The sequence below is a fragment of the Quercus lobata genome, chromosome 1 (genome assembly GCF_001633185.2).
Source record: "Quercus lobata isolate SW786 chromosome 1, ValleyOak3.0 Primary Assembly, whole genome shotgun sequence".
Classification (NCBI taxonomy): domain Eukaryota; kingdom Viridiplantae; phylum Streptophyta; class Magnoliopsida; order Fagales; family Fagaceae; genus Quercus; species Quercus lobata.
In genome coordinates, this window is record NC_044904.1 from 5,198,530 (window position 1) to 5,214,785 (window position 16,256).

Here is a 16,256-nt window from a genome sequence, read left to right on the forward strand (position 1 = left end):
ATTGTGTTGCATTATATTTTTAAACGTGTTAATGGAGATTGAATAATTTTTTTAAACACATTTTTTATAATTAATGAGTATCATGGCTGTGCGATACACAATATAATTACAAATATTATTTGACAAATAGAGAGAAATTGTTATTAAAAAGATGATAAGAACAAAAGAGTCTATACATTAAACAACTATTAATAAAAAAAAGTTAATAGAAAGCTGTTATTAAAAATGAAAAATGTCAATTAAGTAAGATATCTATTTGGAGCAAAAATACAACTATACAAAAAAAAAAAATATATATATATATATAAAATGATATTTTCAAAAAAAATTGATAAAAAATTGCATTTGATCCAATAAAAACCCAACCCATGAATAGGCATATCTCAAATTCTACCATATTGAGAGTAACTAATGACAAGTTGACAACAATGAGTGTTGGACATCATCAATTAGAAAAAGGTGATTTGTGCATTGGGCTTTGTTTGGGCTCAAGTTCACCCACCACCATCTAAGATTCCAAACAATTCATCTACTTTCACAAAACCGAATCCGAAACCCGAATACATCTCGAATCGCTTTCATTTCGGATCACACACCGAATACGGATCCAATTCGGGTCGATACCGTTATTTCAGACAAAATCAAATTCAATCACTCTCACAGTCTGACTGACACTCTAGCTAGGGTTTATCTCATTCTTCTTCTTCTTCAGGAGCTCCCTGAAAAACCCTAGCCCTCAAAATCCCCAAACAACAAATGCCTCGAAACGACGACGTTCGGTTCACATCGTCGTCTCTGAAAATCCCTCTCAATCCTCCAAAACCCTCGCCTTTCAATTTCCCGTTCGGCTCCCATATCGCGAAGACCCGAAACTCGGTCGCTCAGCTCGTCGATTCGGTCAAGACTCGCCCCGAGTTCAAGCAATTCAATTTCTCTCGTTTCTGGAACCGCCTGGCCGAGTCGACTCACTTCGCGTTTCCGTCTCGGGATCGGCGAACGGCGTCGTCGATAGGGCGATCGTCTCTCCTCTGCTCCGCGTCGCTGTCTTTAACTCGGTCCGCCGAGTCGGCTCAGTCCGAGGACAAGAAGAATGAGAGATTGTTGTTTATACCGAAGTCGGCGCTTCTCTGTTCGGCTTCGTTGGCTCTGACTCGAGCCGCCGACGAGTCTTCTTCTTCTTCTCAGAAGGGGCTGAATCCTAGCCGGGGCGATGAGGAGAGGGTGTTGATCAGTGAAGTGCTGGTGAGGAACAAGGATGGGGAGGAGCTCGAGAGGAAGGACTTGGAAATGGAGGCATTGCAGGCGCTGAAGGCGAGCCGAGACAACTCGGCACTCACTGTGCGCGAGGTTCAAGAGGATGTGCATAGGATCATATACAGTGGATACTTCCAGTCGTGTATTCCAGTGGCGATGGACACGCGTGATGGCATCAGATTGGTGTTTCAGGTATCATTTCTATTGGTTTCATCAATCAGCATGAGAAATATAGAATTTTGAAATGTTTTTGTTATTTGGAATTGATATTAAATGATGTTTGTGGCAATATGTATGTTTGATTTTGGGATGAAATGAAAGAATTTGAAATGGTTTTGTTAGAAAGAGTTTGTTTGTCTCTAGGAATTGACATATAATGATTTGGCCCTTGGTATTTGTATTTAGATGACATGTTGGAATTGGATTATGGGAAGAAGTGGAAGAATTTGAAATGATTTTGTTAGCAAGAGTTATTTATTTATTTAAAACTTGGGTTTTTATGTCACATGTGAGTGTAATGGTTGTGAGTTTGTGTTCAAATTGATAGGAGAGAAGGCGAAGATATTGATGAGAATGAGTTTGCGTTACAAGGTGTTAGTTTGAGCAGCATTTATGGGAAAGATAATAGAGAATGTTAAAAGAGAATTTATGGTACGGGGAAGTCATTTCTACCAAAGAGATAGGAGTAGGACCTCGACTTTGCACTGGAGTATGAGGCTATGAGCCATTCTTTTAATCTAGCGTGGCTCCTTGTTTCATGAAAGAAGAAAAGTAAATCCCACATTGTGTAGTGAATGTTTTCTTTGAAGTAATAAATTTTATTGAAGAGGAGTTACCTTATGTATATAGGAAGTATATATATAGGGGACTCCTAATGAATTACAAAGAAGGAAAATTACAATATAAAAAGAAGGTACAATTACCTAGTGAACCCCGAACACAAAGAAAATAAAAGTTCTCAATTTCATAAGCAATGTCCCAATGCAACAATAATTGTTCTATTATCTCACTGTTACTTCTACACATTCAACACCAATGTATCAAAGTGATTCCTCTGTTAATAGAATTGTCACCCCCAAGGGTTTAGACCAATCGATTGGAGACAACGCTTTAGGAAGCAGGGGTCACTAGTTTGAGTTTCCCCTTTCTCCTCCTTTTGAAGATTGTGAATTGACGTCTGTTTCTCATGCACATCCTGATTTTTTCACCATATCTGCCTTTTTGTTTATATTGTGACATTTTGTATCTATCAAAAAAAATATTGTGACATTTTGTGAGTAATCTTCTGTGAAAAATGTACATACGTATCCTAACCATTTTAAGAAACATGTTCTTAATTTGGTTCAGCATGGTATAAAATTTAATATTGGTTTTATTGTCGCATAAGGTAGAACCAAACCAGGAGTTCCAAGGGTTGGTATGTGATGGAGCTAATGTTCTTCCAGCCAAGTTTCTAGAGGATGCTTTCCGTGATGGATATGGTAGGTTTTCTTATATCTTCTTATATGTGTATCTGTGTGGATATGCGTGCATGTATATGATAATATTTGCTTCTTAGGTCCGCTGGTCTTGAAATGTGCTCATCAGAGACCTTTATTGTTTTTGAATTTTGGTGTCAAGTTGTGCAGGAAAAGTGATTAATCTCAGGCGTTTGGATGAAGCAATAACTTCCATTAATAATTGGTACTCAGAGCGGGGCTTTTTTGCCTTGGTGAGTGCTTGGTTTGTGAAAATTTATTATGTTTACTCTCTTTAGGAATGTAGAGTTAATTTTTCTTTGTGCTGGTAGGAATGATGAATTGATTTTCTGGAGACATGATATTTACCTTGGTTTGTGAAGACAACTGCTCATATTAATGGATAATTGTTTTTTATCGTTCTCAAAGGTTTCAGATGTTGAGATTTTCTCTGGAGGTATTCTTAGGTTGCAAGTTTCTGAAGCTGAGGTCAATAATATCTCCATACGTTTCCTTGATAGAAAGACGTAAGAGTTGCCTATTTGATTTACATGCATGCATATTTATCAAAACAAAATTTACATGCATGCATCCATTCATTCCTACACACTATTGGTACCATACATTACCTAGCAACAGCAGTAGTTGAAGGAATTTGTGATTAATTTGTGTCATTGCTATGACTTCAGTGGTGAGCCAACTACGGGGAAGACAAAGCCCGAAACAATACTTCGGCAACTTACAACCAAGAAGGGACAGGTACTTCATCTGTCTTGTTTTCAGTACGTATATAGATAATGTTACTTAGAGTAATTCTTGAGGAATGGGTGTTCTTACTTTGGGAAGAACCTGCGATGACATGAGTATCTGCCAAGGAAAGAGGCTTTGCTTTTTTTGTGCATTCAAGAGTTTCTCTTGCTTCTAGCTCTTTTCTTTCATTTTTTTTTTATCATTATCATTTCTTTGAAGGAATAGATATTCTTGCTTGTTATTCATGATCACAATATTGTACTTTATTATGTTAATTGTAACTTTGACTAAATTATAATCTGAAGCAAATTGCTTTCCCTTTTTTGCGATGAATGGGTCTTCCTTGTGGAATGCATGAGATATATTTGGTACTCGCTGATTGATAATGTGTTTTGCATCTTGAATGATCCTTCTTCAGGTCTACAGTATTCTTCAAGCAAAAAGAGATGTAGACACTGTATTAACTATGGGAATCATGGAAGATGTTAGCATTATTCCCCAGCCTGCAGGTGGTGAGTTAAATCTTTCTTTCTTAATCATTCCCTGTCGAGGTATATTTGTTTTGCAATTAAGATACTATACAGCATGGTAAGCTAACTTATTCTTTGATATATTAAATAGTTCTATTACAATTCTAAATCTTGAAAAATTATTTTTATAAAGAAACTTATCTGATTTGAGCTGAAACATAGAGGCATAATGCAAATCTGAGGAAACCATTTCAATCCAACTTTGTTGAAATTATGACGATCATTATAATAAACTCTAATTGCAAATCTATTATATGACATACACTGTCCCTAAAGTGGATTAGAGAGTTTTCAGTGACTTTCAACTGAGATTTGGAATGAGAAGCCCTTTGGTGAAAGCCTTGACAATTTGTTATTTAGATGGAGAGGAGTGATGTCCAAATTTGTGTGTGGTCTGATTCCTGAAGACATGATATCTTGACATTAGTAACTTTGGAAAATAAGATTGCTAGCAAGGAGAGCCATATGGTTGCAGCAGCATTTGGACAAACTTTGCAAGAGTATCACTATGAAATGGGGTGTGCTTGGTATGGTAAGAATAAAATTAATGTGATAAGCCTTTAACCATGAGAAAGAAATCTAGAGGACCTAGATTCTTCATTGCATACACAGACCTAGATTTGAATTGTTTAGCTAAGCCTGCTTGGTCTGAATTGTATAGTTAAATCCTTAGGTGCCAGGTTGAAGGTCAGAAAAATATCTTACCAAGTATGCCCTATAAAGTTTCATTTCTACTAGACAGGCTTAGTAAATTTTAAGTGATAGTTTGTCCAACCATTGTTTATAAACAGTTGCTTCATTTCATTTATAGAAGAACAGTTGCCTAATTTTATTCCTGTTTCCATTTTTATCCATTATATATCTTAGTTTTCAGCCATGGCAGAAGTAATGAAAAAGGACAATGTCAATTAAGGGATTAACAGAGAATATGACTCTAGATAGCGTGGAATGGGGGCAAAGAATACATATGGCGGACTCTAACTAATATATTGAGGATCCATAGCTCACCCCAAATTTTGGGACTAAGGCTTCATTTGTTGTTGTTGTTGTTCTTTTCAGCCATGGTGGAGAGAAATTGGGTGATGTGGTGAAGAGAACTTAGATCTACTGTTTGAGAAGGATTTAAGAAGAAATTCCATACAACAAACAACATCAAGGCAAATAAAAAGATAATAGGATTGAAGTTGGAACAATCAAATATCAATTTCAAGGCTCAAAGAGCTCAAGAAATTTTCAAACCTGAAATTTCGTGAAATATATAAGAAAAGAGTAAACTGCCCTACAATGACTAAAATGTGGCTATTAATAATAGCCCTTAGTAACTCTAGAATCTTAGCCCTTCATCTTACATATAACAATTAAATTGTAACCATCCAACTTCATTAAAAGTCACATGCCAGTGACATGACCTTTTAAAATACTAAGGCATATTAATAAAAGAGACTTGAGGTTTAACCCCGCCTATACCAAAAACCAATTGGTATCTTGGCCTGATAATAAAGAGCAACAATTATTATGGAGCGGACACTGTAGGTTGAAATTCTATCGACTTAATAATAAAATATAAAATTGTGAAACAAAAGACAATGGACTATTCCCCCCCTTCCTTTTTTTTCTTTGGTCTTAAATTCTCATTCATCACTAAGACATACTGCTTTTGAGTCAATTTGTGTTTGTGATACTGGAATCCTATGTCCTCTCTATTTCAAGACTAGTCTGGATTTCATGGTTAATCCACCTATTTGGTAATATGAAACATTTGTCTTTTGGAACATCCTGGATTGTTCATGTTTATGCGTTTTTTTTTTTTTTTTTTTTAGAGGATACTTATCAAAAAAAAAAAAAAAAAAATTTTGAGGTCAAAGGATGAGAAAAAAAAAAAAAAAATCTGTTAGTCATAGTGAATACATTAACAACAATAAGCCATCATCTACTACCACCAAAAGAACCCCAGTTGGACTATAAAACTGAAAACCACTTCTTTTTCGGGTTCTTTATTCTGCCCAGTTTTTGAAACCATGATAAATGCCAATATAATGATCTTATGTGTGCATTCTTAAGTGGAGATGCTTCTATGTGTTAATATGTGCTTCAATTTGTTTTTTCTTACTATTTGCCTTTTCGAATCTTATTTATTTACTTTGACTAAACTGCACTTTTGACCCTTAATATTTGATTCTGTTTTCATATTGGTCCTGTAGTTGACTCTTGTTAGTAATCTGATTTTTAAGTGCCAGATAAGTAGTGTCCATTAAGCAATGTCACCCATATAATGCTAGGTGACCAGATTACTGATGGAAATGGGTGGCAAGGCCAATATGAAAATGAAATCAAACATGAAGGGCCAAAGTGAAAACTTTGATTGTAAAGGAGCCAAAAATGTACTCTAGTCTTATTTTTAATTGTCAAATTTTTTTCCCCAACATGACAGATACCGGTAAGGTTGATATGGTAATGAATGTTGTTGAGCGTCCAAATGGAGGTTTTTCTGCTGGAGGTGGAATATCAAGTGGGTAAGTGATGTTAGTTTAAAGGGCACTTTCATGCATATAATCTGACCTAGCTTTCTTTTATTTCTAAATTTCTAAATTTAATTTTTAATTTTTGTGCTGTATAATATTTACCTGGTGATATTTCAATTTATAGGATTACGAGTGGCCCTCTATCAGGACTCATTGGAAGGTAAGCTTACTGACCATATTATCTGATTGGTACATTTTTCCAATTTTATATCTTCTTTCTGCTTCATTACATGACATTTGTGCATTGTTATGTGTATTTTATCTCAAAGGAACCTTCTATATCTATAGGAATAAATGCAGTTGTTTTGATGCACTTATAACTCGCGACAGAAATGACCAGTTTAAATGGTCTATTTTTTAATCTAGAGGTAAGCCATAGGTTTACAAATTGATCTGAGCAAAAGTGTGTTACCTTACTTGCACATTTGCCTCACATTGAAGTGTTTATCTCAATGCAACATTACATGGTGAATGCAATTCTTAAATTTGTACCCACAGTGACACCTGTATGTGAGTTAATATTAAATAGTAACCAACATAAGTTGAAGTTTGGTGGGTTATGTCTCCTTGGTCTAACTCATCAATTTGTTAGTCTTGGTTGGTTATATTGCATATCATACAAATTGTAGCATGTTTGGCTTTTCGTCACAGATTTGTCAGGGTTACCAGCACCACTGCACTACTTGTGTTAATACTGATTGTTACAATTTTTTATAAGAGGATTGGTTTCAATCTTCTGTGGGAGCTCTGTTTGCCTTTCTGCTACACATTTTAACTGCTATATGGACTTATATTGCTATTGTTGTTTAGTTCCATATTCCCTAATATTTTTTCTTTCATAAGTAATATAATTTTTTTTGAAAGAAAAAAGGGTGAAGCCTGAAATCACTGGTAGAATATAAGAGCCAAGCAACAATTTAAAAATTAAAATTACAAAAATCAAGAAACTCCAAAGAAGAACAATTAAAATCATCATGTTCCTTTACCAATGAAATATGAGCTTGAATTGAATTGAAGGTGCTTCAATTCCTTCAGCCGATCCAATGTTATGTTCATGCCAAATAAACCTCATTAAATGTAAAGGAATGGTGTCCCACATAACCAAGGTAGCCAAAGGCAAAAGGCCACCTTAAGGCGCCAAGGCCTTGTATTACTTGAGGCATGAGGTGACAAAAAAGTGCTAGCCTGATTAGAGGCATTAAATTCTAAATATAATTATTATACATGTAAAACTTAAATCATATGTACCTAATGTATCGAAAAATAGGAATCTCATAATCAAGTGTGTTTTAAATGTGTTGCATGAAGAATTTAGGTCTATTATTACATTTCAAAATAGGCTTAACATGATTTCGGCTCTAATAATTAATAATAAATTGATTAATCTAACAATAAGTTTTACAACAAGCTTCTAGAAGTTATTTAATCTAAAAATAGGTTTTTTAACAAGTTTCTGTAAATTAATAATCTCATAATAGGTATTACAATTTAAAAAATGGTTTAATTAAAAAAAAAAACACACACACACACACACACCGAGTCTCTCGCCTTAGTGCCATTTTCATTGCTTAAGGTGGTTGCCTTGCTCACCTAGGCTCTAAAGATGAGCACCTCACTAATGGCTTTCTCACCTTAGAGCCTTAGAGGCACCTTAGTGGTGCCTTAACATGCCCAGGTGCCTAGGTGAGTGCTTGGCTTGCCTTTGACTACCATGCACATAATTGGGCTTTGATGGCCCCTGCAACCATCTCTCTGAAATGTAAGAATATCTTTCACCAGGAAAGCATGGCCCCAAAGCACCAAATAATGAGAAAACCATAGACCAAAGGTTCCTTTAGCTGGAGCGCAGTGTAGGAGAAAATTGTTAATAGTCTCCCACATCCAATCAACAATGATAATGCATATTTGGAAAAAAGAAAAAAACAAAAAAACAAAATTTCTGGTCATAACATCTAGTGTTACAGTAGATAGTCTAGATTCTTGCGACTTTGCATTTAAGCTGTTTAGCTTATTTCAATTTCTATTTCAATTGCAGTTTTGCATACTCTCATAGAAATGTTTTTGGAAGAAGCCAGAAACTCAATATTTCTTTAGAGAGGGGCCAGATTGACTCAATATTCCGTATAAACTACACAGACCCATGGATTGAAGGAGATGACAAGCGGACATCCAGAACAATAATGGTTCAGGTAATCTTTTTTTTTTTTTTTTTTTGGGGGGGGGGGGGGGGTTGGGGATTGTCTGATTACTATGAATTTCTTTATGGTAGGAAGCTGAATATCACGCAACCTTCTTTTTCCTCTTTATATTTATTTTATTTTCTTTTATTTTTTTTCACTTCAATATTTTTCTTTCCAGAATTCAAGGACCCCTGGAACTCTTGTTCATGGTGACCAACCTGCTGGTAGAAGCCTGACCATTGGCCGTGTCACAGCTGGTATAGAGTTCAGTCAACCAATCAGGCCAAAGTGGAGTGGAACATCAGGACTTTTTTTTCAGGTACTTTTACAAAAATAACCATTTCCATCACTGGTTTTGATGAAAATAGAATGATTTCTAAACTGAGCAGTACTGCTAAGTTGTTGAATACCTTTATAGAGCAAACTACAGTTCAGGTGGAATGTATTTCCACTGGGCCATATGTAGAAATTATATATGTTGATATTGTACTGGGATTGCAGTTTTTATGGTGTATTTGGAAAATCAGAAAGTGAAAAGATTGTAGTTTATAGTAAATTGGCTTTGGTTATGTTGATCATGTGGCACCAGACCCCCAGCTTCTGTCCTGTGCACATCGGACGTTGGACGAGATCCTTACCCAAATTTTGTCTGTATAATTATATGTTCTTTGTATTACATACACTAAAAATATTTGTTATTTGTATCACTTCTAATTAAAATCTTCATTGTTCCAGCATGCTGGTGTTTATGATGAAAATGGATTTCCTGTTATCAAGGATCATCTCAGCAGTCCACTTACTGCAAGGTATTTAGTTTAAATGTTGATACTCTGAACTTTTACAAATTTGATTGCCAAGTGTTAGTGGAATTATACAGAAGAGCTCCAATATACTTCTGATCCGATGTTGGTTCATTTTCCTATTTGGTTTTGCAGTGGCAAAATCCATGATGATATGCTGCTTGCTAAATTTGAGAGTGTTTACACTGGATCTGGTGATCATGGTTCTTCAATGGTTAGACATTTAGTCTTTTGAAAGTTATAATTCTCACTATATCTGTGACCCTCATGTCCGTTTGTCTTGTAGTTTGCAGTCAGCATGGAACAGGGACTTCCTGTTTTGTCCGAGTGGTTGTCTTTCAATAGAGTAAATGCTCGTGCCAGGAAGGGTGTAGAAATCGGTCCTGCTCGCCTTCTTTTAAGGTATGGTGACTAACGAATAATTTGAAACGCTTTTTTCCTATAAAAATAAGGCTGGGGGATCTTCTTTATCTTAATTCCCTGTTATTTTTGTTATTCATTGTAAGTGAAGCAAATGATGATCTGGTTAGTTTGCTAATTTGCTTGCATTTTTCATTGCTAGTTTGTCTGGTGGTCATGTGGTGGGTAATTTCCCTCCGCATGAAGCCTTTGCCATTGGTGGAACAAACAGTGTTCGAGGTTATGAAGAAGGTGATGTGGGCTCTGGTCGATCCTATGCTGTTGGTTCTGGAGAAATGTCTTTCCCCATGGTAAGTGGTCCTATTTCCCCCCACATGGGGTTGGGCTTTTAAGCATCTTGTCATTGGCATATTAGTATTGGTCTTTGGCATTTTAGGCATAATTTATGTTTACTTTAAGTTTTCAAAATATATAATAACTCTCAAAATTTATAAAAGCATATAAAAAAATCTGAGTTTTTTCATTCAAATGAAAAAACTGGAGTTTTTTGTTTTTAAAATTTTTCTCCTGACACTCTAAGGACATGCATGCAGGAGTGTCCATGTCTGACATGGACATGTTGGGGATTATGGTTGTCTGTGCTACTTATTGTGTAATTTACCAATAAAAAAAAAATAGTATTGGCATTCCAAGTCAAGAGCTTTCAGCTTAGCTACATTGTCATATTGTTTTTAACATATAACTCTGGTTAGATTTGCTTGATTAGAGTTAAATAAATGCAAGACTACCTGATGGATTTCAAATAGTGGTTCAAAGCAAAGAGCAGCAAGTTGAGGAAAAGAGCAGAATAGTAAACAACCAAATAAAATAAATCTTAGATGTGCAATTTTTTATTTTTTATTTTGATGACGTGGAACCTCACCAAGGTAGGGCCCTTTGGACCCACTCGTAAGGAGAAAACCACAGATACACAATCCCACACACTAGAATTGTGTATCAAGTAATCTAGGGGAACTCCGATTGGGGACAGAACCAAGGATGTTTGGGTCTATAACCCATCCTAATCCTCCAACCACTAGGTTGTGTGCAATTGATTCTTCAAACCCTGAAAAGTTTTAGATTTGCAGACATATGACAAGATATGTATAAGAATAAATTGTTTGTAAAGCTAGGAGCAAAGAAGGGATGGTGTATATTGAAGTGTTGCAGATTATATGTAAAAATTGAAGGGAAAGATTAAAGTGGAATGGATGAACTGGAGAAACGGTTTCAAGAGTTTCACACATAACTATCATGTTTTCATGAGTTGTCCTGAAGACTAGCCATACTTTGTGGATTGAGGTGTGGTGAGGTCAACAATTATGAATTTGAGGGTTGTGTAAAATCATTACTCTTCAGTTTAGTAGTGATTTGTTATAAATTAGAGGCACTTGCTTTGCAGTGGAAGTTAATTAAGGATATCTCTTGGCAGTGAGTATTATATTGAAGGCCAATGATTGTAAATGATATGGCCCTTGATAGAGCTTGATAATAGAAAAAGGATTTGTGTATTTGATCACTTGACCTCAAGTTGTTTGTTTATGTTAGTTGAGTTAAATTTGAGCAATATTTTAAATGATGTAAATTTTATAATAGAAGATTATCCTAAAGTCCATCAGAATGAAGCAACCAAAGAACTAGATCATTCCTGTATGGAAGGTTTTTAATGGTCAAAATTTTGAAAGTGGCCTAATTACTGAACTCTCTGAAATGAATGATTAAATAAACCAGGAAATTTTTTAGCTAGATTGATGACTTAGTCATCGTACTTGTTTTAATCTCAAAAGATAATAACAAATAAAATGCAAAATTTAGAAAATTGCATGATTTCCATAAGTAGGTGAACATCCTAATTCCAGCTTTCCCATATACTAAAATAAGGAATAATATTTAAGCATTTATTTTTTTGGAAGAGTTTTTCTGTTGGGGGATTTATCCCAAAAAAAAAAAAAAGTTTTGTTGGGGGGAATTTGGGGAAGGGGGTGGGTTGGCGTTTAGAATGTTCTCTTTATAATTGCTAGGTGGAGGGTGAAGTCTTGGTTTCAATACCCATTGTGTAACTTACCAATAAAAAAATGGTTACACATAGAATTCCCTTGTATCTTTGATTCCCCGCTTGCTTCTTTGCTTAGTTTCATATATTTTGTTCACAATCTGTCCCAAGCATAGAAAAAGGAGGATTGCAGTAGGTTGATGGTTAGCGTAAAATTTAGTCATTTTATATGAGTTATTGTTTTTATGCATGATTGTTGAGTTTCTTGATGCACACAACGATAATTATTACCCTCGTATTTCTTGGCTTCTTGGTTGTTGGGAATACTTCAAAGTGTTTCAATTATATGCATATGTCATTTTGCATTTGTTAAGATATCTAAAGAATAAAAAAAAAATCACCACCTAGTCAACACCTCTTCACTTTGTCCAGCACCTCTCTGCTATGCTATATCATTCACCTTCTCATTATAGCTTTACTTGTAACTTGCAAACCCTCAAAATTTTGACTTCCATACTAATTGTTTTGCAGTTGGGGCCAGTAGAGGGAGTTTTTTTTGCTGACTATGGAACAGATCTTGGATCAGGCCCAACTGTGCCGGGTAAGTGGCTTTTTTGTTTGTTTTATTTACACTTCTTTGGGTTATTTGTTTTATTTACCAAGTCAATATTGCAGTTGTTTTCGCTATACATAATTTCAATTATTATGAGATGACCAACAGAGAAGTTTGAAAAAGGGACAGTAACTCTGAGAGTTGAATGCCTTTTCTGCTCCTCTTACCATATGCAAAGTCTGCCAATTTTACTGTCTGCTTGAATAGATCAACCATGTCCTGTGATATGTTGGTTTGCAGAGTTGAATAATCATAAATTCTCAATGGCAAGCAGGAGAGCACAAATGTCGTCTTTTGAAATGAAAACTTTGAACAATAATGTTGGCAGTAGAATTTTATGACCTTCACGCACCTTTTTATCTTGAAAAGAATATTTGTTCAAAGCAATTTAGACCAGCTTCAGGTGCTGAATATATTCTTCTGGATCAATTAAAATTTTAAAACTCTCATCTCATTTGAACATTTTTCATCGTTTAAATGTGTCCCCCCGACCTTTTTGCACATTGCAGGATACTTTCCCCTCAATTTGTTGCTTGGGCTACAATTTCAAAATATTTTTTTTCTTTTTTTGTTAGGTGATCCTGCTGGAGCAAGGCTGAAGCCTGGAAGTGGATATGGATATGGGTTTGGCATCCGAGTTGACTCGCCATTGGGCCCTCTACGTCTTGAATATGCATTCAATGACAAACATGCCAAGAGATTTCACTTTGGGGTTGGTCATCGGAACTGAGGTCCTTTTTGTATTCTAATACATTCTCTGTTGGATGCTACCTGCAATTGTTCTTCTCTCTTATTTTTATTAATTTTTTTTAATATATAACTAAATTATAATATTCTTTTGTTGTAGAGGCCTAGAGTTGCAAGTATATTTTTGTTTTGTTTTGTTATCTCATCATTTTCAACATTGAATGCCTCCTTGGATTGCTTCCCATCTTTCCCGCAATCACATGGATGCATTTCTTCTTGTATAAGTTGAATTTTATCCATTTTTTTTTATGTTGGAAAACTTGGTCTAAGTTTTAAGTTTTGCATTTTTGTTTTTCCATTTGAAGAAGTCATTTTTCGCCTTAAGTAAAAATATATCCTAGATAGGCAATTGAAGAACTACTAAGCATAAGCAGCAATTATGGGCATGCATGTGGCCGTATGTGTAGTTGGTTTCTCACTTAACTTGTGAGCTGTGACCCAAATATAATTGAACATCGGCTTCATCTGCTTCTTGGAGTATGATTGTACTTGAAGAATGTGGCTTTCCTATATTTTGTCAAGCTTTATCAAGAAGGATTCAGCTTTTAGAAAATCAAGATAGATTGTTGCCCCCACCCACTTTATTAACATGGTTTATTTCAACTTACCAAAGGACATAGGACTGAAGTGACATTGCTTATCTTTTAGTACGAGTGTGCCTTAAAGGAATGAATGTGGGAATTCAATTCGTTATGAGTTGTGAAACAACCCAAATACCTAATCTTCATTGAGTACAATCAACCCTTTGAAACATAAATGTTTTAAAAGTGACTTGAAAAGGGTTTTAGCATGAGTGTGCAACCTCTGAATCAAAGGCGTTCATCACACCCGGGAAACTATAGCTAGCATTAATTTTAAGGCAAGGTGGAGGACGGTAGAGGTAGTTCTGAGAAATAAAGAGTGAAGAAGGAAGCTACAAATTTCGAGAAAATGTAAAGTGGAACCCCAAAAAAAAGAAAAAAAAAAAATCCAAATCATATGTGAGGTAGGTACCATTATTCGGTTTGGAAAACAAGAAGGGTTTTCTTATATTTTTGACAAGATTTTCAAAGTATATAAAATATGCTTATTTATTTATTTATAATTTGATAATTACAATAAAGGAAATTTTGATAATGCTACTAGAACGCATGGCTTTTGTCTAACCTGTTTTATCAAAATACCCATCTCACGTGGTTCAATGAGTCATAAAGAAAACTAACAAACGTGTTTTGTTTTCCTCAAAAATGAAAACAGTAAACAGCTTCAGAACACGCAAGGCCTATTTCTTTTCTATTTTTAAGAATAGTTTTGTTTTTGGTTGTTTTTTTTTTAATTAAAAAAAAGCACAAAAGTACACCATTATGTTTTCACACTGTTTGATTATCAAAATGTTTTCACACTGTTATCTATTTTGTAAATTATAATATTAAAATTAAAAACCAAATGGCTCCTATGTATGTACGAAGCAAGGAAGCAGCACTAGCCATGTGAGTTCCTGGAAATTCATTCGATTCATGCAGCTGGTACCTAAAGCCTGACATGTAAATCCCAGAGCCAAGAGGTGATGGATTTCGTATAAACAAGCAGACAGGTTGTTCATTTATAAAAGTATTTAAGCAACACAGCAGACATACAGTTGTTTTTGGTACTCTTTTTTTCTCTCTCTAGCTACCTTCACATCTTTGTGAAGAAACAACAGTGATAAAAAAACGACAAATCCTGTAGTAGTACTGACTACGAAAGTTTTTTGGGGGTGATGTTTTGCTTTTATGTCAATAGTGAACGCTTATTCAATCATTGCACTGAACTGAACTAACAGGCTGCAACTCGTGCCTCTCTGGCTTTTACCAAGCTTGCTTTTTTTCCCCACTGTTATTCCCACGTGTGTCATGCATGCATGTGCAATATCACTGTTTATAACTTTTTCTTTTTTATGAACGAAAATGGGTAAAAGAGGTGATCATACTGGTATCTTATTTGCTGGGTCCAGGTACGTGGAAACAGGAAATTTAGATGAGTTATAGCTATGCATCTATAGACCTAGCCTCGTTGAGGATGCTAATAAATATGAACTAATAGGATTTGAATCTGAGACTTCCACCTCTCAAACTCTTAAAAGTGAATTCATAACTACTAGACCAACCACACCGGTGGCATACATATCTTGTACTTTTTATGAGTGAGCATCATTTGATTTCCCAATTAGATGGGTGCACTGCCTAGTTCATGTATTCCGTGAGTCTCGGAGATATTTATGTCCTGGGTATGGTAAATGAGTGCACATTTTCATGCATATTGATATATATCACCTTTTTTTTTCTTTTTTTTTTTGTGGGTTGAAAGAACAGTTTTTACTTTTTTGAACAGTTGATTCATATCCTTATGATTTATGAATGTGCAGTCTCTTGGTTGCTTATACTAAGTAATAAAATGAAAAAGAAAAAAAAAAGAAAAAAGAAAAGAATCTTTGTTGAGGGTCAACTTATTAATTAAAAGACATTAAATTTAGGGTCTCATAAAAAGTAAAAAAAAAAATACTATTCAAATCTTTGAGGTTGGATAATATTATAATTGAGCTATTAAAATTTAAAATTGCATTTGACAGGCCTTTAAAAAAAAAGGTCAGTTTTTTTCTTTAGGTTTTACGAACTTATTTTGGTACACATAAAAAAAAATTCATTTTTCATTTTTAGTATTTATAATACTTCCCAACAATTTAAGCAATTAACAAAGTGTCCAAAGTCCAAACCAAACGCACTCTTAAAAGTTAAAAAGATGGATATGAATGGTGACTTGGTCTTCCATTCGTTGATTAGTCTAGCTCATAAACATAGTAGCTGTTTTGACCTAGCTAAAAGAGGTATTCACACTTTGATTTAATTAGATGATGCGTAGAGGATCTTAGACGTAGGGCTGCTTTTTAGAGCTTGCATGTTAAAGTAGTTAATTAGATATGTCTTGGAATCCAAAAAAGTTGCTCTTAACAGTTTTCTTTGTCTGCGTATCCTTTTTTCTTGCTTTAGCTTTAG

General features: G+C 34.9%; 1 protein-coding gene across 1 annotated transcript; it reads left to right on the plus strand.

The window, feature by feature from the left end:
* Nucleotides 1-597: 597 nt before the first annotated feature.
* Nucleotides 598-13,480, plus strand: LOC115975725 (outer envelope protein 80, chloroplastic). The gene is made up of 16 exons (XM_031096633.1): nucleotides 598-1,446; nucleotides 2,642-2,735; nucleotides 2,883-2,965; nucleotides 3,141-3,238; nucleotides 3,401-3,470; nucleotides 3,880-3,973; nucleotides 6,423-6,504; nucleotides 6,638-6,673; nucleotides 8,549-8,702; nucleotides 8,872-9,012; nucleotides 9,429-9,499; nucleotides 9,629-9,707; nucleotides 9,780-9,895; nucleotides 10,056-10,203; nucleotides 12,417-12,486; nucleotides 13,074-13,480. Exons 1-16 carry the CDS (start codon nucleotides 757-759, stop codon nucleotides 13,226-13,228), a joined length of 2,181 nt encoding a protein of 726 aa, XP_030952493.1. The 5' UTR covers nucleotides 598-756; the 3' UTR covers nucleotides 13,229-13,480.
* Nucleotides 13,481-16,256: the final 2,776 nt, after the last annotated feature.